At 41.6% G+C, this 24,091-nt stretch overlaps 1 protein-coding gene across 1 annotated transcript; it reads left to right on the top strand.

The window, feature by feature from the left end:
• Positions 1-594: 594 nt before the first annotated feature.
• On the top strand, positions 595-15,627 carry LOC120560010 (L-serine dehydratase/L-threonine deaminase-like). The gene is given in 9 exon segments (XM_039802099.1): positions 595-763; positions 7,269-7,428; positions 9,098-9,137; positions 10,754-10,893; positions 11,444-11,535; positions 13,025-13,239; positions 13,242-13,251; positions 13,591-13,715; positions 15,057-15,627. Coding segments are annotated over 8 exon segments (972 nt in total). The 5' UTR covers positions 595-763; positions 7,269-7,272; the 3' UTR covers positions 15,251-15,627.
• The last annotated feature ends 8,464 nt before the right edge of the window (positions 15,628-24,091 follow it).

The raw sequence follows: 24,091 nt of genomic DNA on the forward strand, positions 1-24,091 counted from the left end.
TATTATGTCATAAGTCATGAGCGTTATAGTAAGCATGTTTTTACGCGAGATTCAAATATTCCCTCAGTGGTGTTGTCTGAGTGATACGCAGTATACCCACTAAGAAATCTCCAGGATTTCCACATACCCACTTAAAAATGCCCAATGACACGTAACGACATACTTTGCATTATATTTTTTATATATTTTGAATTGTCATCTGTGTTTTTTTTCTTCACATAGGCTAAATACAGGGATTTCCACCGTAAATTAGTGCAAAAAAAGTGTATCAGATTGCAGGAAATTAAGTATGTGACGCTCAAAATGTCCCTGGGGGAGGACACCCAGACCCCCCCCCCCACTATGATATGTCCAGTCTGATCTATATATTTATATAGTACAGAAGGCTATACCCGCTAAAATACTACACCAGCTGCTCTTAATCATGACAGCACACGGTGGGAAGTCATAGCCTACTCGGTTGTTTTTCTCATTTAGTCCTTCTTGTTTAAACCGGTTGAGCCCGCTTACATCAGACCGTGACAGTTCCCTGACAACGTTTGTTGAGTAAAAAAAATGATTCATCATCCTCAGTCTGGACCATAGACTATAGGGTTTGCACTCCCGGCCAGTGGGAGGGTCCTGTGGCAGAATGCCTCGCTCTGATTGGTCCGCGAGTGGTCGAGCCCACAGCACCAGAGTGTATTTATGCACTGAAGATGCAGTAAGTTAGGAGCAGTGATTTCCAGCACAGCTTGTCACCCTGCCATCCATCTGACAACTGGTAAGTTGGTTTTGTTGAATGAGAAAATGGATGTTTTCAATGATTTGGGTGTCTGGGTTTTCAATGATTTGGGTTTCTGGGGCTCCAAAGCCCCAACTGTTCTCTCAGAAGCCCTGAATCTTTGAGGCTTACTTTTCTGTCTTTCGGAGGCTGTAGCGGGCTCTGTTTTAAATCTAGAAAGGAGATATTGGTATCATATCAAATAGACGTCTAAGGAATCCATTTGTTTCCAAACATGTCTTGTTAGCATGTCGGGAAGGTGGTTAAATAATGCTCCAATGTTAGGCTAAAAATGTTGTCGAGGGAATAACTGGCGTGACATATTCAAAGGGGTCTGTTGACCTCTGACCTCCAGATATCTGAATGAAAATGTATCCTATGGGTACCCACGAGTCACACACACTTTGTGTTAATCGCATCAGTTTCTCCTCGGAAACTATCATGTTTTTCCCTAATGATGTACAGATTTTTAAGCAATCTGTTATCAAATGTCATGAAAAATAGTGCAAAGAGCTGTCGTGAATGGGGGGTAAAAATCGGATGGCCCCAGATCCTCCTCGGTCTGGACTGAGCCACTAATATTTACAGCATCGTGCACCCTCATTCTGGCCTGATGGAAGGATCCTTGGTTCAGTGAGCACATTTTCAGGCGATTCCACCGTGAGTTTGGCAGTCGAATCAGGCTCCTTAGATCTAAGTGTCAACTACTAAGGCTAGGGATCAACCAATACTGATACAGATTATCAGTAAAAAAGGGGGAGTTCTCTGCGCTTCTGCAGGCCACAACAATCCGGTGCAACCAAGGCGGGACACAACAGAATAAATAGCAAAAAATTGCCGGTGCAACACGGATGTCTTCTACTTGATCATTTTATTTCTTAAGGTGCATAACAATGACTAACGTTTCGATGCAAAGTTACATCTTCATCAGAGTCCTTGGAGAAAATGGGCAATGGACCCCTTAATAAGGATCATCAACAGGTGTGATTGTGCTCAAAAGCGGCAGTGACAATCTAAAGTTACACCCATCTCTACCAAGGTGTTACACTCAGTAATCAGTCGTTAAAGGGCAAATGCCCATAACCAAACCAAAGATGAATATATACAAACAAAAATATACAAATGTAAAAAATGTATACAAATGTAAAAATTTTAAAAGTTTTTATACAAAGATGTTCACAGGGCAATGGGGACTAAACGTATATTTATCTAAATATTATACTATAACACACTTAGTCATTAGAGAAAGCAAGTCAAATTTAATTCTTCATTTAAGCCTAGAGGTTCTAAAGAGCCAAGTGTATGTATCCAAAAGGCTTCCCTGCATAGGAGTTTATTGATAATATCACCACCCCTGGGTGGGGGTGTGATTTTCTCAATTCCCCAAAACCTCAGTGATGCAGGGGAGCCATGATTAGCCTGCTTGTAATGCCTCGCCATGGCATAAGTTATGTTCTGGGTCCGAATAGCTGTCTTGTGTTCAGATATCCTTAATTTGAGCTGACGTTTAGTTTGACCTACATACGCCTGTCCACAAGGGCATTTTAGAAGGTACACAACATGTGTACTGTTACAATTAATAAATGAAGAGATAGAATATTTCTTGCCAGTGCGGGGATGTGAAAATTCCTTCGTATTGGTCGAATTCGAGCATTGCGCGCAATTACCACATTTATAAAAACCAAGGGGTGGGTTTGAAAGCCAAGTAGTCTGTGGTGGATTAGACATGTCTGAGTGGACCAGTCGGTCACGAATATTACCGGCACGCCTAAATATGAACCTAGGCGGATTGGCGCATATGTCTTTCAGTGTCGGGTCACTCTTAAGGACATGCCAGTGCTTGCGAATAGCATTTTTCATTCTTCCTGCTTCTGGAGTTTAGCCGGTCGAAAAGAATACATTGGGTGTTATTTGTAACTTAGGTTTTTTCTTCAAAAGTAAGGCGCGATCTGAACTTTGAGCCCTGTCCCATGCTTTTGTAATGACAGATTTATCATAACCTCGTTGTTCAAAACGGTGCGCTAAATGAGCTGCTTTGGACATAAAATCAGCTGAGGTACTACAATTTCTTCTGACTCGCAAAAACTGACCCACTGGTATATTACGAACCAGATGAGGCGAGTGGTTGCTATCGGCTCGTAGAAGGGTATTCCTACTAAGGGGTTTACGGTAAATGGTAGACTGTAGAATATTATTAACGTCCTTAAAGATGGTGAGATCTAAAAAATCAATGGACTGGTTATCAAATTCCATAGTAAAGGACAAATAGTCAGTGGATGAATTTACATAGATAAAAAATTGATTTAACTCACTAGGGGTACCCTTCCATATTAAGAGAACATCGTCTATGTATCTACGCCACAGTGATATTTTGGAATGAAAAGGATTATTTATGATATTATGTATATATTTTTCTTCCCATAGACCCATCACCAAACAAGCATAAGAGGGTGCAAAAGTACTTCCCATAGCAGTACCTTGTAGTTGTAGGTAAAATTTGCCAGAATATTTGAAGAAATTATTCGATAGAATGATCTCAACAAGATTAAGAAGAAATTCTAGTGGAGGCAGAACATCAATGGGACGTTTAGCCAGGTAATGCGACATGGCGAGTAGGCCAATGTGATGGGGTATACATGTATAAAGACTTTGCACATCCAAAGACACAAGGACATCATTACTTTCACAATTCCTGTCATTAATCAAATTCAAAACATCAGTTGTATCCCCCAAATACGATGGTAAACTGTGAACATATTTTCTAAGAAAAAAATCAACAAATTGTGAGAGAGGCTCAGTAAGGCTCCCTATGCCAGATACAATAGGGCGCAAAGGAGGATCATCAAGACGTTTGTGGATTTTGGGGAGACCATAAAATACTGGACATCGGGGGTGGTCACTCAATAGAAAAGCCTTTTCTTTATCGATTATCCAGCCTTTTTTATGAGATATATCAATAAATTCATCGATCATGTTTTTTGTGCTGGATGTAGGGTTACATAGAAGAGGCTGATAGTGTTTTTCATCATTTAGCAATTTGAATATACCACAATCATAATTCTTTAAACCCATAACAACAATTGCGCCCCCCTTGTCGGCAGGGCGAATAATAATGTCCTGTCTAGATTCCAAAGAGCGTAGTGCATCCAATTCGCTTTTTGTCAGGTTTTTATTTTTAGAGGGACAAAGCGCACTTATTTTGGCCATATCTTGCTCAACTAACTGACTAAAAGTAACAATGGTGGCATTTAGATTCGAAGAAGGCAAAAACCTAGATTTCTTTTTAAAGGGAGTCACTTCTCTAGGGGTTTCACTAGTACTAGAATCATAATTTCTGCTTACAATAGTACTGTCAGACAAGACACTAAACCTAGAAAAAAAATGTTTAAGGTGAAGCTGTCTGAAAAATTTGAATGAGTCCACTTTCAAAGAGAAAGAGTTGGTGTAGTTGGACGGTGCAAACGAAAGTCCTTTCTGAAGCACTGCTTTCTCTGTATCCGTAAGGGCTGAGTCAGAGATGTTAATTACACTCTCCTCTGGTGATTCCGCGGGGACCAGCGCGTGGGTAGCGGAGTTTCTCTTCTTCCCCCTTGAGCCCCGTCTCGTCTTTGTCTTTGGTGTTTGTAGCCTCGATCCCGAAAAGACATAGGGTTGGAGTGTAGTTGACCACCACCTCCAACATCACTCAGGTCATCAGAAGAGTCTCTCTCACTTGCTGTTGAAAGAGGCATGTGCCTGTTTGTCTTGGGTAGAGGTAGGCGGTTATTCCTAGGAAACTTCCTTCTGTTTCCTTGCCAATCATAGACTGTCCCGTCTGCATAATCTTTGGTATCCCGTTCATATTTTCTTATCTTATAGGTCTGTAGATCCTTCACAAAGCCAGATAAAATAGAGGAGATTTTCTCTGTAACCTCAGCAAACATATCGGCATTGACTTTGCTCTTCATTTCATCTTCTACCCGTTTCACATCAATTTTTAATTTGTCTTGTTCAGACTTGGTCTTCTCAATTATCAAGAGCATTAAGTCAAGGGAGCATTTGTTTAGAATTTGTTCCCATTTTTGCATGAAGGATTTGTCATCCAGACCAAATGACGGGATTTTATTCATGCGTAAACCGCGCGGAATGCGCTTGGCTTTCCAATATTCAGACAAAGTTATGGAGTGCCAAAGAAATCTGGACTCTGATTTATTGAGATCTTCCAGTTCTTTAGTCAGGGACAGAATGTTGGGTTCTAACGGCTTAAAAGTATCTTTAAATAAGGAGTGTGACACAATGATGTTAGCACCTTGCTCATCAGTGTAAGATAATGTCTCTGATCGTGCAGTAGTACTTGCATTAATTGATTCGAAGCTGGTCATCTTGTTTTCTTCTCACAGCATGCAGCAGGGAACAAAAGAGGCTTGTCCTAGTAGCCTTAGTAGTATTTAAGGAAAAAAGGGGGAGTTCTCTGCGCTTCTGCAGGCCACAACAATCCGGTGCAACCAAGGCGGGACACAACAGAATAAATAGCAAAAAATTGCCGGTGCAACACGGATGTCTTCTACTTGATGATTTTATTTCTTAAGGTGCATAACAATGACTAACGTTTCGATGCAAAGTTACATCTTCATCAGAGTCCTTGGAGAAGTAGATTATCAGTAGTTAGTAAAACCAATAACTGATATTTGGGACCAATATGCATTTAGAGTGAACATTTTAATCTGTAAATCAAAATTAAGATTTTAGAAAACTCCAACACAAAACTTCTCACTTTTACCGATTTTCTTTAATCATTTTTTATGATGTCTTTGTCGATTTTTTCTGCGCTTTTTGACATTTTTGTTGTTTTCTTCCTGACTTTTTTGACGTTCTTTTATCAATTTTTCTTCTTCAAAAAACACCCAAATTCAATGAAAGTAATGAGCTGATGGTTTATTTTACATGTGAAGAGCGTTGTACGGAACCATCCACCTTATTTCTTTTGACAATTTGGTTGAAATAAACCCAAATTTGACCTGAGGACAACAGGAGGGTTAAATGCTTTAAGTAATTATTAAATAAATTAGAAACTTCTTCTCTTTTATATAGGCCTTAGTGGTCCCCTGATACTGTATCTGAAGTCTCTTTTATATAGACCTTAGTGGTCCCCTAATACTGTATCTGAAGTCTCTTTTATATAGACCTTAGTGGTCCCCTAATACTGTATCTGAAGTCTCTTTTATAAAGACCTTAGTGGTCCCCTAATACTGTATCTGAAGTCTCTTTTATATAGACCTTAGTGGTCCCCTTACTGTATCTGAAGTCTCTTTTATATAGACCTTAGTGGTCCCCAATACTGTATCTGAAGTCTCTTTTATATAGGCCTTAGTGGTCCCCTAATTCTGTATCTGAAGTCTCTTTTATATAGGCCTTAGTGGTCCCCTAATTCTGTATCTGAAGTCTCTTTTATATAGGCCTTAGTGGTCCCCTAATTCTGTATCTGAAGTCTCTTTTATATAGACCTTAGTGGTCCCCTAATACTGTATCTGAAGTCTCTTTTATATAGGCCTTAGTGGTCCCCTAATTCTGTATCTGAAGTCTCTTTTATATAGGCCTTAGTGGTCCCCTAATTCTGTATCTGAAGTCTCTTTTATATAGGCCTTAGTGGTCCCCTAATACTGTATCTGAAGTCTCTTTTATATAGGCCTTAGTGGTCCCTAATTCTGTATCTGAAGTCTCTTTTATATAGGCCTTAGTGGTCACCTAATACTGTATCTGAAGTCTCTTTTATATAGACCTTAGTGGTCCCCTAATACTGTATCTGAAGTCTCTTTTATAGAGACCTTAGTGGTCCCCTAATACTGTATCTGAAGTCTCTTTTATATAGGCCTTAGTGGTCCCCTAATTCTGTATCTGAAGTCTCTTTTATATAGGCCTTAGTGGTCCCCTAATTCTGTATCTGAAGTCTCTTTTATATAGGCCTTAGTGGTCCCCTAATACTGTATCTGAAGTCTCTTTTATATAGACCTTAGTGGTCCCCTAATACTGTATCTGAAGTCTCTTTTATAGAGACCTTAGTGGTCCCCTAATACTGTATCTGAAGTCTCTTTTATATAGACCTTAGTGGTCCCCTAATACTGTATCTGAAGTCTCTTTTATATAGACCTTAGTGGTCCCCTAATACTGTATCTGAAGTCTCTTTTATATAGACCTTAGTGGTCCCCTAATACTGTATCTGTAACTGTGAAACCGAAGCAGAGGGACAGACACAGAGCTGTAGAGGAGCCAAAGTAGACCACTTTTTAATGTATTAACTTTATCAGTTATGAGGCAAATAAAACACAGATACAGATAATCTGCAAACTTGGCCCAAAAAATGGGCTGATAATCATCCAAGGTCAATAATCTAGCTATCCCTTATTCAGTGTCACCCCTACAAGATATACGTGTGAATTTAAATATGCCCAAGACACATGCGATGCAGCTACTAAATTAGGGGTTCTGGCTCTGTGAGAAAGCATTTCTCTGCTGGTGTGTCCCACAGCGAGATGAAGACCCAGCAGCAGCAGCTCCACGTGGCCACTCCTCTGAGACAGAGCCTGGCCCTGACCAAAGTAGCCGGGACGTCCGTTTACCTCAAACTGGATTCATCTCAGCCCACAGGATCCTTTAAGATCCGGGGCATCGGACACCTCTGCAAAACGGTAAGTCATTCTACCCCTGTAGAGTTGCAAACATTGATTATTTAATTGTTGATCAACCTGAGGATTCATTTCTGGATTAACGGATTAGTTGTTTTGTCTATGAAATGTCAGAACATCGTGAAAAATAATCAAGATGACGTTCTCAAATGTCTTGTTGTTTTCTGAGGCTGTCCTTTTTTTTCCCCCCCCCCCCAAAAAACGTTCAAGCCTCATTCTGACCTATATTTAGGTTTCTAGTGGTGTTGCCCTCTAGTGGCTGTAGTAGTTCTGACGGGAGCAAAGCAGGAAGTAAAGTGAGAACGTTTAAGAGCGCCAAATGTCCTGGTAGCGATATTACGAATCCCACTATGGCAGGTGTGTCAAACTCAAGGCCCACGGGCCTTCAGATCCAGCCCACATATCAGTTTAGGTTCACAACTAATTTCGGCCCACCTATATGTGTGCCGAAACCAAAAAGATTGTTTTCAAACTGTAATTACACGACACTCAAAACAGAATTTGGCAGATTTCCCGACTTTGACATTCAGAAATTCGCTAAAACTCTATGGAGGAACTTTTTTGCTGACTTTTGTCAACCAAACTGTAAGTGACAAAGCTGTATGAGACATGCAACAATACAGTCAACATTTTTTGACTTTCAATTAAATAAAAGCATGTCAATAAATTAAACATGTCTGGCCCTGAATGTGATTCTCATTTTATAGTGTGGCCCTTAGTGAAGTTGAGTTTGACCCCCCTGCACTATGGCCACACCAAGACAGATTCAATAGCATTTATTGGCCAGGCGTCCATGCTTACGCAAGGTAACATAACCCCATTGGTACAGGTCCTATCCCCTGACCAATCAGCTATCCTAACCTTAACCACTCGAGGTGAAATGCCTAACCCTGACCAATCTAGCTGCTTCGCGGGTCTTGGCGTGGCCATAGTGGGATTCATATTTTTGCGTCCTGGTAAGGACTTTCACCCACCAGACCGGGATTCATGTCCCATTTGAAAAGAAAAGGAAACAGAGTTTTTGTTAACTTTAGGGAACAAACGGAGCTACGTCACGTTCTGCATCACGTGATCACCTTCAGGAAGTGAAGTCACGTCTGATTTGAACCCAAACCTCCATCTTTTTATCAACTTAACTCAGTAGTTTTGGGGTCTAAACCCTAACCAAACTGGGACCGTTTCACTACGTTAACCACGTGTTTAAAATCGGGACCGTTACCTTCTCTGGTTTAGATATGAGGCTGTATTTCTTGCCACCGCTAGGGGGCGCTTGTTTATGAAACGCTCCTGTGGGTCGTATTGGGGAGGGCAAAAATGTAGATCAGTATTCCGCAAAAAGCCCAAGATGACGTCCTCAAAATGTCTTATTATAAACGCAATAAGATATTCAGTTTCCTGTCCCAGAGGAGAGAAGACACTAGAACAAGTTTCACATTTAACAAGCTGACATCTGAGAATGTTTGACTTTTTTTTCATTAAAAATGACTCCAACTGATTAATCGATTATCAAAATAGTTGGCGTTTAATTTAATAGTTGAGAACTCATCGATTCATCTTTGCAGCTGTACTCTCCTGTGGTGTGAGATGAACCAGTATGGAATGGTTTAAACGTCTGTTTTGACCCCAAAACCTTCAGGTTTCTGACTGACCCGTGTCTTCTTTTGTTTCGTAGTGGGCAGAGCGAGGATGTGAACGCTTTGTCTGCTGTTCAGGTAAGCAGAAAGAAAAATCACTGCAAGAGCCGTCCATCACCTCTGCGTATTTCACTATGTAATCTTTTTTTGGTGCCAACCAGTGACGTAGGCAGAAATGGTATTTTGGGTACGGATCCCCTAAAGCAAAAAGGTGTCAAACTCAGTTTCACTTACAGGCCAGACTGGGAAATAAGAATCACATCCAGGCCCAGACGTATAGAGTTTATTCACATGCTTTTATTTAGTCAAAAAAGTCAAATATCTTTGACTGTATTATTGCATGTCTCATGTAGTCTTCTCACTCACAGTTTGGTCGACATAAAGTCCTAAAAAAGGCAGCAAAAAGTTCCTCAGCCATCGTAGAAAAAAAGCACCAAAAAATGTCGGGAAAAGTGGCAAAAACGTTGGAAAAAGTGGCAAAAATTTCAGGAAAAATGACAAAAACTAGGTGGGCCAAAATGTATTGAGAACCTAAATTTATATAGATAGATATAAATAGATACTTTTGGACCCTATCTTGCACCCGGCGCAGTGCAAAGCCCGATGCAAGTGTCTTAGCTAGTTTAAGATGGACGCAGTTGTCAGTTTCCCGTCATTTAAATAGCAAATGCATCTGTGGCCCATGGGCGTGCTGGTCTCACAGGGAGATGTGTTCAGGTGCATTCTGGGCGTGCTGGTCTCACAGGGAGATGTGTTCAGGTGCATTCTGGGAGTGCTGGTCTTACAGGGAGGTATGTTCAGGTACATTCTGGGTGTGCTGGTCTTACAGGGAGGTGTGTTCAGGTGCATTCTGGGCGTGCTGGTCTTACAGGGAGGTGTGTTCAGGTGCATTCTGGGCGTGCTGGTCTTACAGGTAGGTGTGTTCAGGTGCATTCTGGGCGTGCTGGTCTTACAGGGAGGTGTGTTCAGGTGTATTCTGGGCGTGCTGGTCTTACAGGGAGGTGTGTTCAGGTGTATTCTTAGCGTTTTGCTATCTTGAGGCAGTGGGAAGTGATTGCGCCATTGACCAACAAAAACCTGGTCTAAAGTCAGTAACGCAGCATTTCATTGTTATTTTAACAGAGCATTAGTAAAATGCTCCTAGGCTCGTGCACAGCGCGCGCACACTATGCTTGTTACACACACAGGGACACACAGCAGCACACACACATGCAGAAGATTACAAATAAAAATATTACGGTGCAAATCCTCCATCATAACAGCAATGCTCCAAGGTCCAAACGCGCCTGGCTTTTAAAGGGAATGGGAGATGATCTCTGATTGGTTGATTGCATGTTACGCCCAAAACACACCTCTGATTAATGAAGACACTAAGTACAACCCATTAGAACCAGGCGCCCAGACCCTTTTTTCTACTGTCAAACTAGCAAAAGTGGATTTAAACGCCCTAAACGCACCTGCGCCAGGCGCTTCACGCCGTGCGCTTAGATCGTTAAAATAGGGCCCTATATGGTAAACACGCGTATAAAAAGCATGAAAAAATTAATTCGCCATGTTATGGGTCATCTTTTCCCAGAAAAAAAGGACTTACAGGGTCGATAACAGCCAAACACTGTCTACACAACATGTTCAGTTCAGTCTTCAAAGGCTGCACACAACAGTTAAGACACAACGCTGTCTCTTACTCCCGACAGGAGGAAACGCTGGCATGGCAGCAGCTTATTCTGCCCGTCAGCTCGGGGTCCCTGCAACTATCGTCGTTCCAAGTGTTACACCGAGCCCGACGGTGGAGAGGCTGAAGGACGAGGGCGCCACTGTCATCATCCACGGCAAGGTCAGTCAAGCTCAACGGTCTTTAACGATCGCGTCACGTCATACAACACGAGACAAGTTAACCTTATTATCCTGCAAGGGGGAATTCATCTGCTCTTAGACTTCATACACTTTATATATACGGTCAGTACGAACAATACAGTATACAACACACACGCATAACAAAACAGAAATTTCTACGATAAAAGTATTCGCAGCAATCCGGAGTCCACATTTTAAAAAAGTGGACCAGTAATTTTCATGGTGATATCTAAAGGTTAAAATGTTTACCCTATTCACGTGACAAAAATAATGAATAGGCTTTATTTGGGCCTTTTCGAAACTTTACCCTAATGGGATTCTTCGGGGCTTTTTTTTTCCTTACTCAGGACATAATGAGGATACAAAATCAGCTGAGTTTGCTTCTGTTGCAATTTGTTCAAGGTTGACTGGATGACTGGACTAAATAGACAGTGGACATATGAACCTTCCTCAATCTTACACTTAACGCAAAACTTTGATGAGTCTGGGTTCATTCTGTTCAGTCACATTTTTCTTTCTGTCTCTTTTAGGCTCTGAATGAAAGCATTGAATACGGACAGCAGCTCGTAGCAAACAACCCCGGCTGGATATTCATCTCTCCGTTCGACGATCCGCTCATCTGGTGAGACAATCTGAGTTTGCCTGTCTTCCAGGGGTTGGGAAGCATGGACATTAACACGTACTGTGCAGAAATCGGTCACATCTGTCATGAGGAGTAGGGATCGACCAATTATCGATACCGATACTTGGTATTTATTATTAGTGATGCACCAAATCCAGATTTTTGTGGTTCGGCTGAATCCTGAATCCACTGGTTGAGATTGTGCTAAGTCCTCCTCCCATCCTCAGTCCATGAACCCAGTAAACACATGAATGAAGTCAACAGGGACTGTCCTTCCTGTACCTGAAGTTGCTGCATTCTGGCTGCTGTCTGGAGATTCCTTCGCACAACTCGTATTCTTTCAGATGTTTCGTACCAAATGTTGTAACAGCGGCCATGTTGTGTATAGTTTAGGGTCCTTGCCACCACCAGACCAATCAGCATTGAACAGATTGAACATGTAGCTGGACTTGAACGGCCTTCTTTTGACTGAAAGTTCTGCCAAACAACAACTTTTTCTGCTCACCAGATCTATGTCCACTTTCTCACAGCCTACTGCTCACCAGATCCATGTCCACTTTCTCACAGCCTACTGCTCACCAGATCCATGTCCACTTCCTCACAGCCTACTGCTCACCAGATCCATGTCCACTTCCTCACAGCCTACTGCTCACCAGATCCATGTCCACTTCCTCACAGCCTACTGCTCACCAGATCCATGTCCACTTCCTCACAGCCTACTGCTCACCAGATCCATGTCCACTTTCTCACAGCCTACTGCTCACCAGATCCATGTCCACTTTCTCACAGCCTACTGCTCACCAGATCCATGTCCACTTCCTCACAGCCTACTGCATTGAGCGCTCCACCTACGTAAACACCTTCCCGTAATCAACGGCGCCGTCACTACGGCGACCAGCATAGCGCGCCAAGTGCAAACGTAGGGTTCGGTTCCCTGGGAAGAAAGTCTAAGGTTCGGCAGAAACCAAAGCCCGTCAAAAAGCCCAAATATTCAGCGGAAACAGAAGCCGAATCCTGGATTTGGTGCATCCCTACATCTGTCATAAAGAGTTGGGATCGACCAATTATCGAAACCCGAAAAATGGCACACGAATTGGCGTGTCATACATACGCCACTTTATGAGATCAGTCCGCTGTTTCTAACTTTGAGGGTTTATCAAATAATTCATTCACATACTACGTCACGGACAATAAAAATACTGATATTACAGGTGTCTGGTGATATGACAAGCAGTTTACATGCATTCAAGGAAGAATTCTTAAGAAGGAAAGAAATTACTACATCATTTCATCAAAAACATAATTTTTAAATTTAGAGATTTTGCGCTTTTGATATCTTTTGAAAATATTTGTTTTAATAACGTGATGTAATTTTCCCTTTTCACCTGCAATGTCTCAAATCCAAATGTTAAGACTGGTCTGTTGTTTTGTGTGTGTGTGTGTGTGTGTGTGTGTGTGTGTGTGTGTGTGTGTGTGTGCGTGCGTGCAGGGAGGGCCACACGTCTCTGGTGGCGGAGCTGGAGAAGGAGCTGACGGAGAAGCCCGGAGCCGTGGTGCTGTCGGTGGGGGGGGGAGGGCTGCTGAACGGGGTGGTGGAGGGGCTGCGAAGAGCCCACTGGGCTGACGTGCCCGTCATCGCCATGGAAACCCTGGGAGCACACAGCCTCCACGCAGCCATGAAGGCCGGCGAGCTGGTCACGTTACCGAAATCACCAGGTGATATCATCAGATCATTACATCATTCAGATACAGTAATAGGAGACCACTAAGGTCTATATAAAAGAGACTTCAGATACAGTATTAGGGGACCACTAAGGTCTATATAAAAGAGACTTCAGATACAGTATTAGGGGACCACTAAGGTCTATATAAAAGAGACTTCAGACACATGCACACACACACACACACACACACATTCAAACACACACACAGACACACTCACACTCCACTTATGTAGCTAAAGCTCTGCGTGGAGCCTCCACAGGACCAGAAATCTGACTTCAGCGAGTCAGAGACTGATCTCTCTCTCTCTCTCTCTCTCTCTCTCCCCTCCAGTGTGGCGACCACGCTGGGCCTGACCAGGGTGTCTGCACAGACGTTTAAACTGGTGGGCGAGCACGCAGTTTTCTCTGAAGTCGTCACAGACCAGCAGGCTGTTCAAGCCGTTGAATGCTTCGTAGGTGAGTACGACCTGCAGCTCAACACACCAGAGCGGCACAGAGTCGTTATTTATCAACTCCTAAATGAATCGGCAACTGTTTTCACAACCGATTAATTGGTTTGAGTAATTTGTTTTATGGGAAAAAAAGCTTTTTAAATGTGAATATTGTCTAGTTTCCTAGTTTTCCTTCTGATGTGACAGTAAACAATATCTTTGAGATGTGGACAAAACATCTCAAAAGTCCTCCAAACTATACAAGGTTATCGGTCGTTTGTCTCCCCCCCCTCTAATCTGACCCACAGGAGCATTTCATAAACTAGCGCCCCCTAGTGGTGGCAGGAAATATGTGCTTGATGGTGTTTTAAGCCCCCGACGGCAACTTCAAGGCACCTAACCCTTTGCCTGGTGAGACCGTCCTGATCTGGCGAGCTCCAGTTTTCCACTCTCAGATCAGTCTGGCATCTTGAGAAAGAGAAAATTTGGAGCCGTTCTCCATCATCCGACCAATCAGCGTTTGGTTTTGAGGCGGGTTTAGGTGTGACGCAACGAGACGCGACTGTTCAGTCTAAACAACGTGGCGGCTTCCACGGATGAGATGAGCGTAGCTATCGCAGCAAGTTTTATCTGAATTAGAAAGTATTCCTTCATTGAAAGAAGAGCATTAAAAATGGCACTGGAGGCTTTTCTCGGAGGAAAAGATGTTTTTGTGTACGTCATACGCTTCGTTGATCTGATTGGTTGATTTGGCCTCGTCTATCACCAACTATAGGTGGTGATAGACAGATGCTTTATCCAATCAGCTAACCAGGATTTTCGTCCCTTCCCAAACGGAAGGTTCCCAGATGGATCGCTTCGCATTTGCTCGGCATATCCATCTGGGAACTTTCCGTTTGGGAAGGGGTGAAAATCCTGGGTTAAGTATTAAAAAAAAAACTCCTGTATTTTAAAAACTAAATGTTGGCCAGTATGTAGTAGCCTATGCTGATTGCTGTGTGCATGCATGTCATTGACGAATATAGGGAGGACATTCAACTAAAGTTGCATTAAATCAGGTTGTTTTAACCAAGATTATGCTGCAAGATGTGTTTTTTTCCAACTACATTTAAGTTCCCTGTTATAGACTAACTGTATTATAACAAGCACCATTAAAAATATCCAGTTTATTCCCATTAATTCCTGTTTATTCCCATTAATTCCTGTTTATTCCCATTAATTCCTGTTTATTCCCATTAATTCCTGTATATTCCAACTTTGAAAATTCCCGGAATTTTTTTGCAACCCTAGTAGCAGCCGTAGAGCAGATTTAAAAAAGCCAAGCGTCCGCTGTGAGACTGACCTCCGTCCTGTTTTCTTCCCTCAGACGACGAAAAGGTTTTGGTGGAGCCGGCGTGCGGCGCCGCTCTGGCCGCCGTGTACAGCGGCGTCGTCCGACGGCTGCAGGCGGAGGGCAAGCTGGCGCCGCGTCTGGGCCCCGTGGTCGTCGTGGTGTGCGGAGGAAACAACATCAGCTTGGAGCAGCTGAGCAGGCTGAAGAAACAGCTGGGGATGATCTAGCCTAACCACTTCTGTAACTCCTGACACTTTCTTTACATTTCTGTTCCTTGGTCATCTTATAAACGCAACTATTCATTCCAGACTGTGAGACGCTCCTGAGCTCGGAGACTGACAGATTTTCCCGCTTTTTATTATGCGTTTATTATTATTTATTATTGACGCTTTTGATGCTTTTTTTTTTTGTGACAGTTTAAAGGTGCAATATGTAATACTGACAGCTAGTGTTTAAAATAGTTACTGCAGTACAAATTCTAAATACTGGAGAGTGCTCCTTTTCACTTTCACTTATCTGTACAACACTTTGTTTATGCGAATGTCACTAACTTGGAAAAAACAATAAAGAGATTGGGAATATATATATATATATATATATATATATATATATATATATAAATATTGGAGAGAGTCGTCTCCCCCACCCCCTCCTCCCCAGACTCGAAGTTCACGTTGGCTGCCAGGCTGAGACCGCAGCATCCACAACAATGTCGCTAGACGCTAGTCTCACATAGTCAGACATTACTCCACAGCACAGCAAAGTAGCTAACGTTAGACGCTAGTCTCACATAGCCAGACATTACTCCACAGCACAGCGGAGTAGCTAACGTTAGACGGTAGTCTCACATAGCCAGACATTACTCCACAGCACAGCGGAGTAGCTAACGTTAGACGGTAGTCTCACTTAGTCAGACATTACTCCACAGCACAGCGGAGTAGCTAACGTTAGACGCTAGTCTCACATAGCCAGACATTACTCCACAGCACAGCGGAGTAGCTAACGTTAGATGCTAGTCTCACATAGCCAGACATTACTCCACAGCACAGCGGAGTAGCTAACGTTAGATGCTAGTCTCCCATAGCCAGACATTACTCCACAGCACAGCGGAGTAGCTAGATAGGCTAACGCGATGCTAGTCCCCATAGCCAGACATTACTCCACAGCCGGAGTAGCTAACGTTAGACGCTAGTCTCACATAGCCAGACATTACTCCACAGCACAGGAGTAGCTAACGTTAGACGCTAGTCTCACATAGTCAGACATTACTCCACAGCACAGCGGAGTAGCTAACGTTAGATGCTGGCTATGTTGACAGTCATAAAATCCCGTGCTCACGCGGAGCTCTGTGGCCAACTGACAGTATACAGTAAATATATTACATATTGGACCTTTAATGCTTATTTATGCTTTCAACATTTGATGATTTTTTTGAGTGAGCTGCTTTCTTTTCATTTTAAAACCTTGTGATGATGACAGTACTCAGGTGGAGAACGTTTTCGACTAAAGACCTCTTTTAGAAAAACAAAAACGTGAAATAAAGTACACAGATACATTTAGTTTGCATTTGCATTTTGCTTGCATATGGTTCTTTTGCTTTTGTACATTGAAAAGTATTTTTAAAATGAATAAATTGTATTTGTGAAATATTATATTGCCTAAAGATTAATTTTTCTACTCCTGACTGCAGATAGTTTGTTAACTACAGATGAACTCACTTCCTCACACCATAAGACAACAATCTCTCTCACATACAGCTAAACGATTAATAAACAGCTCTGTTCTCAGTCGCCTACTTTCTTATTAAGTCCCTCTCCTTGGTGAGCGCTTTTGGCAGAACAGAGGCAAACACAATTACATTTCCGAGAATGAATGAATGAGTAAATCATTAAGTTTTAAAGGTGACTCATCGTCTAACAAAGCAGAAAATTAATTTAGCACACAGCAGTATATACTAGCGCTGCAGAGATTAATCAATTAGTTGTCAATGTGAGGGAAATGTCTTTGATCACGCTGTAATGAAATCACACTTGACCATATCGCACCATACGATACCATACAACTCGATACGATAATATAAGAGACAATATGATACAATACGATACGATACAATACGATACAATACAATACTATACAATACCATACGATACAATACGAGACAATACAATACCATACAATACAACTCGATACGATAACATACGAGACAATACGATACAACTCGATAATGATAACATGTACAATATGAGACAATACGATACAATGCACAATGACGATACAATACCATACATACCAGTACGAACAATACAATACATACAACATACAATACATAACAATACGATAAATAATATATACCATACAACTGATACAAACATACGAAAAAAACAGATACCATTCAACACGATATCAACATTAACATAAAGAAAAATCAACTAAAATAAGGACAATAATAAGATACATAATGGACAAAAAACGTACAATAAAACGATCTACCATACAATACATATTACCTAAATACAATAAAAAATACAATACCATACGATACAATACCATATACATATAAATACATACAATAATACAATACAATACGTAACATACAATACAAAACGTAATAATACATACATACGATAATACGATACAATCCGATACAATACAATACGATACAATACGATCCCATACGATACAATACAATACCATACAATACAATACGATACAATACGATACAATACGATCCCATACGATACAATACGATAAAATACGATACGATACGATACAATACGATCCCATACGATATAATAAGATAAATGTTGTTTGTTGTACATGTTTGTTGTACATGTTGCATGGGTCAAATGCCAAAGACAAATTTAAGTTCAAGTTAATCTTGAATCTTGAACAGTTGGCAGTGTAACACGGACACATCGGACCAGTTAGTTGAGATTTTTGCTGATGAGACATTGCTTCTATAGGTGCAGACGGTTCCCAGTGTTCCCAGTGTTCCCAGTGTACCGGAGCAGGAGGGTCAGGGTCAGTCAGTCACTGCACATCCAGCTGGAACTGGCCTGGCCCGGCACTCACTGCTTTCACAAGGTGTCTGGTTTACACGCAGCGGTGACATAACCACGGTCCTTCCATAAAGGCATGTCCTAAAGGAGACCAGACATGTTGCAACAGGCATCGCTGATCAGCTGATCAGCAGATCAGCAGATCAGCAACAGGAACTCATTGTCTACTGCACAGATCTTCAACATTGATGATATGTTTTCTGGCCTATAGGCAGCGGGGTAATGTAACTAAGTACATGTACTCCAGTACTGTACTTAAGTCCAAATGTTGAGGTACTTGTACTTTAACTTGAGTCTTTTCTTTTCATGCCACTTTCTACTTCTACTCCGCTACATTTCAGAGAGAAATATTGGACTTTTTACTCCACTACATTCATCTGTTACAGCTTTAGTTACTAGTTACTTTAGTTATCTGATTTTATTTACTTCCACATTCATCTGTTAGCTTTAGTATAGTTACTTTAGTTACTCCGCGCATTCATCTGTTACAGCTTTAGTTACTAGTTACTTTAGTTACTCCGCTACATTCATCTGTTACAGCTTTAGTTACTAGTTACTTTAGTTACTCTCTACATTCATCTGTTACAGTTTTTAGTTACTAGTTACTTTCTTTAGTTACTCCGCTACATTCATCTGTTCCAGCTTTAGTTACTAGTTACTTTAGTTACTCCGCTACATTCATCTGTTACAGCTTTAGTTACTAGTTACTTTAGTTACTAGTTACATGTAGTTTATAAACTCTGATGTTTGATTCTAGAGTAAACTAGCCGACAATATAACTGACTACAAGTCACGCTGAGATGATGAGACCATTAAACACACAACTGTGTGTGTTAGTGTGTGTGTGTTGTGTGTGTGTGTTTGGATCCTTTATACTTTCTACAATAGGAGGATTTTACTTGTAATACTTTAACTACATTTTCCTGATGATACGTATTTTTATAGTATTGTTTGCACCATAAAAAGGTATAAAGGCTTCAGGCCGTCCTACACGTTATTGTAGGCCCAGTTTAAAATGCAACTACATTCATACAACATAATGTATATATACACAGTACTGTATCAAGGGGTTCCTGCTCTGTCTCTCGTTCAGCTAAGGGGTCCTGGGCCTAAAAAAGGTTGAAGACCCCTGGACTACTGTATGCACACGTGTGACACGCATGACCTACTGGTCAGGCAAGTATCTAAAGGACCAAGATTTAGCCCCAGAACACATTCAATTATGAAGCATAAACTGGACAAACTGGATGTTTATCTGAGCAAAATCTTTAAGAACCATTTCTTTTCATGTTATAACGAGATGTTTTCACCTTATAACAAGGTTTAGGTTCACAACGACGTTTGGTGCAGCCTAGATGTTCGCCAAACCAAAGACGGGAAACTGTTCTCAAACTCCAATTACGTAACACTCAAAACGAAAAAGAGATATTTTCACGTTTTCACGTATTGTTAAGATAAGACGAGGACTTTGCAGGAGAACACATCCAACTATGGGGCGTGTTTTCTCCAGTCCCACTGGATGTTAATCTGAGCAAAATCTTAAAGAAAATACAGACCAAAAGTTTGGACACACCTTCTCATTCAATGTGTTTCTTTATTTTCATGACTATTTACATTGTAGATTCTCACTGAAGGCATCAAAACTATGAATGAACACATATGGAATTATGTACTTAACAAAAAAGTGTGAAATAACTGAAAACATGTCTTATATTTTAGATTCTTCAAAGTAGCCACCCTTTGCTTTTTTTGATAACTCTGCAAACCCTTGGTGTTCTCTCAATGAGCTTCTGGGTAGTAAACGCTTAAATGGTTTTACCTTCACAGGTGTGCTTTTGTCAGGGTTAATTAGTGGAATTATTTCCCTTATTAATAAAAAAGCAAAGGGTGGCTACTTTGAAGAATCTAAAATATAAGACATGTTTTCAGTTATTTCACACTTTTTTGTTAAGTACATAATTCCATATGTGTTCATTCATAGTTTTGATGCCTTCAGTGAGAATCTACAATGTAAATAGTCATGAAAATAAAAAGGAAACGCATTCAATGAGAAGGTGTGTCCTAACTTTTGGCCTGTACTGTGTAACTAAAGCCAACTTAACTTAGGCCTACTTCCTATGTCTTTACTTGTCAGGTCCAGCTTTATGGCGACCGAAGTTCAACAAAAGTAAAAATGAATGAGAAAAAAAAAAATCAACAAAACATCGCTGGACATGATTTTCATTCCCAGTGTGGCCCTTAGGGAAAATTAGTTCGAGACCCCTGTCTTAACACCTCGGAGGTCTAAGGGCATTTTCACATATCTTCTTAAATTTACCTTTGATTTACCATCAAAATGTTCAGAACGAACTCAGCTTGTAGGGCAGCAACAAAGGATTTCCACTCTTGTCTGTTTTTGGGCCAGCGTCTTTATAAAGCCCCAGGTGTCTTTCCGCTTAGCTTTCTGTATAGTGACGCCCAAATCTGTCACAGAGCGATGTGTAAAGAGATAAGTTGACGCTAAAGCTGAAACGTTGTTTGCTTTTTGAAATTCCTAAAATCTCTTTTGAAAACAAACCTTAACTTATGATGTGGTGTACAAATTGTTTCGGTGCTTGAAATGAGTTTACCAAAGTCTCCAGCTTCACAAAGTAGTGTTAATATGGGGGTCACCCCAATGGTCCCACAGCTCTATGTTCTCACATCCCTATGGTCCCACAGCTCTATGGTCCTACAGCTCTATGTTCTCACATCCCTATGGTCCCACATCCCTATGGTCCCACAGCTCTATGTTCTCACATCCCTATGGTCCCACATCCCTATGGTCCCACATCCCTATGTTCCCACAGCCCTATGTTCCCACATTTCGAAGATTTTTCTTAAAATTAGGCCCTATGTTAGGGTTGGGTTAGGGTTACATTCCATCTGTAGGCCATTGCTACTGGATAATAGGTTGGGTGTAACTGGCTACCAAATTGGGAGAAAGGGGGATAAAATCTGATACAAATTTATGAAAAAGGAAATGTGGGAACACAGGGCTGTGGGAACATCTCGACTGGACCTAAAATAAACAGACGGTGGCGTATGTACTGTAAAGCAGGAGAATGAAATGTGTACATGAAGACATTTCTTTATTGTGACACAGAGATCTCAAATGCCATCCGATTCTTTACATCTGTATAATCCATTTTTAGATATGTTACGTTTCTGATGTGCAGAGGTAAGACAGTAAAAGTTAAGTTAATGCAACCATAAATAATTGTAATAAATATCAAGTCAATGTACATACAGCACACGTTTTTATCGCAACACCTCTTTGTATGGATAAGTCCTTTATTTTTTTTTTATAACCTTCTCCACCCCCACCTCGCCGCCCGGAGGAGGAAGTAGAGGAGAGGAGCGTCCCCCGTTAGCAGCGGTATGTCACCTTTCAAAAAAACAACTCAACCAAAGATCGCAAAGCAACGCAACAATCCCGGTATGCGTCAGATTATTCCGATTCGGTCGTGGATTTTCAGTAAAATGGCGATTTTACTCACACAAGAAAACAGGTTTCACCATGAGTAAGACTGAATCCATCTGAGTACAAGACAAAAAGGTGATTATGAGTACTGGTTGTTTCCAAAAAAAATTCATAAAAAAAATTAACACCACAACAAACCGGATATCCAACAGACATCGCCTGGTTTGCTTGATTTTTTTTTTTTTCGTTTTTTTTTTAAGAATCTTTTGTTGGAAGAAAGTAGTGCAACCCCAAAAAAAAAAAAATCATAAAAGTGAAGTGAATTAGCAATTCATAAAAACTGCTATCAAACATAACTTCAGTCTATTTACATTATTCTTTTTTTTTTTTTCCATCTCTCCACAGTTTCATTTTTACACAGCTAAACATTTGGTTATGGCTAAAATGAAAACATGAAAAGGAATCCAGCAGAATCCTGTTCTTCTTTCAGGAAAAGAAAAACAATGAAAAGGCAAGTTAACCCATCCTCCCCCATCCCCTCCCCCAGTGTTTACATGTGTATAGATTGTGTATTTTGGGGATGGGGGGGGGGAGGGAGGGATGTTGCACATTCAGTAGCAGTAGCACACAAACCAAGTAGGAGAGCAGCTCATGGCTGAATCTCAGTTCTCTTATCGGACATCTCGCTTCTCGCTTGAACCGCAAGTCGTTCTGGCCGTCTCAAAGCTCGTATTCCTGCCCCAAGAGAGCTAGGATAGAGGATGGATCGCAGAGGAGCTAGGATAGAGGATGGATCTCAGAGGAGATAGGATAGAGGATGGATCGCAGAGGAGCTAGGATAGAGGATGGATCTCAGAGGAGCTAGGATAGAGGATGGATCTCAGAGGAGATGGATCTCAGAGGAGTTGGGATAGAGGATGGATCTCTGAGGAGCTAGGAGCGAGGACACAGAGAAGCAGCCTTTCCCGGAAGCAAAAATTACAAATCCCACTAACGCCACGCCAAGACCTGCCCTACGAAGCAGCTCGATTGGTTGGGGTTAGGCATTTCCCCTCGAGTGGTTAAAGGAATACGCCACAGTTTGTTGAAATAGGGCTTATCACGGTCTCCCCTGGCTGTAGATAGGTGGGCCAACGCATTTTTTGTGCATGCATTGTTTTAGCCGCTAGTTAGCTTAGCGTAGTGAATGGAATCCTATGTTGCCGGTTAGCATGTTGTGAGTAAAAGTGAGCCGACAAAAGACAAAAAAACAACCTAATTACTTGCACTGAGAAAAAAATGTGTTGGCCCACCTATCTACAGCCAGGGGAGACCGTGATAAGAACTATTTCAACAAACGGTGGCGTATCCCTTAAAGGTTAGGATAGCGGATTGGTCAGGGGGATAGGACCTGAACCAATGGGGTTACGTTACCTTGCGTTCTCATGGACGCCTGGCCAATAAATGCTACTGAAGGGCGGGTCTTGGCGTGGCCATAGTGGAATTCGTAATATCGCTTCCCGGAAGCCGTGCAGCTGAAACACCGTTGCTAACTCCGCCCACACAGCTGACGAATTAACGCGACGCTTCCATCCCTCTAAAGACACATTTCCTCGTTTCCTCTCTCTCCTCGCGTCTCTCCCGTGATTCCTCGGTGGGACGGACTAAGACGCCAGGAAGGGAAGCGAGTAAGCGAAGGAAACGTGTTTGCGGTTTAAGAACCTGAGACGTAGCCTGTGTGTGAATAATCATCTCCTTCCCGTTTTCACGAAGCAGCAGCGCAGGTTTCCCAAACCTGAAATGCTCTCGTTATCGTCCCAATCTACCTGACCTAACATGCCGCCAAAGCTACTCGAAAAAAATCAAAAGAGCAATTTCATAAACTAACAGATTAATATGACTTTTTACATGACTTAGATACCCTCTCTTCAGAGACTTGGATAAAATGTTTTCAGTTTATATAGGCATAAATTAGTTTGTCCATTAGCAGTTCGTTTTTTTATTTATTTTTTAAACAGGCAGTAAACTACATAATATCCTGTACAGCACATCTCCTGCCTGCCCGTCGCCGATGTCATGTTTAAAAATAGGCAGCGTCACGCATTTCCTTTTTTTTTCCTTCCAGCTAGTAGTCGTACCTCCGTCTCAGGCTACACCCACACGACAACGCTTTCATTTCTAAGCGCCGTTTTGAGACAAAAACGATCTCCGTCCACACGAGAGTTTCAGCTCCAGTAGCAGAACTAATCTCCGTCCACATTAACACGTCTGACATCACGTATCACATGACCGTTGAGACCCGCTGGGCGTGTGCGTGCCGGTGTAAACAGGAAACCGATTGTCTGATGTTACTCTGCGGTTGAAAAATCACGGATGTAGAAGTCCAGCAGCGTTTCCGAACGTTAAAAGTTTTTAGGAGCTCGGAAACGCCGGAGTAGTGTGGACGTGAGCTGTACACGTGGCAAAAGATATTTCGTTTTTAAACCAAAAAAAGGTAGTAGTGTGGATGTAGCCTCAAACATCAGATCATTCTGTGGAAAATCGTGGGGGTTTTCTCTTCACATGCAACCAGCATCACCCTCTGGGAG

Source organism: Perca fluviatilis, chromosome 6 (assembly GCF_010015445.1).
Source record: "Perca fluviatilis chromosome 6, GENO_Pfluv_1.0, whole genome shotgun sequence".
Lineage (NCBI taxonomy): Eukaryota > Metazoa > Chordata > Actinopteri > Perciformes > Percidae > Perca > Perca fluviatilis.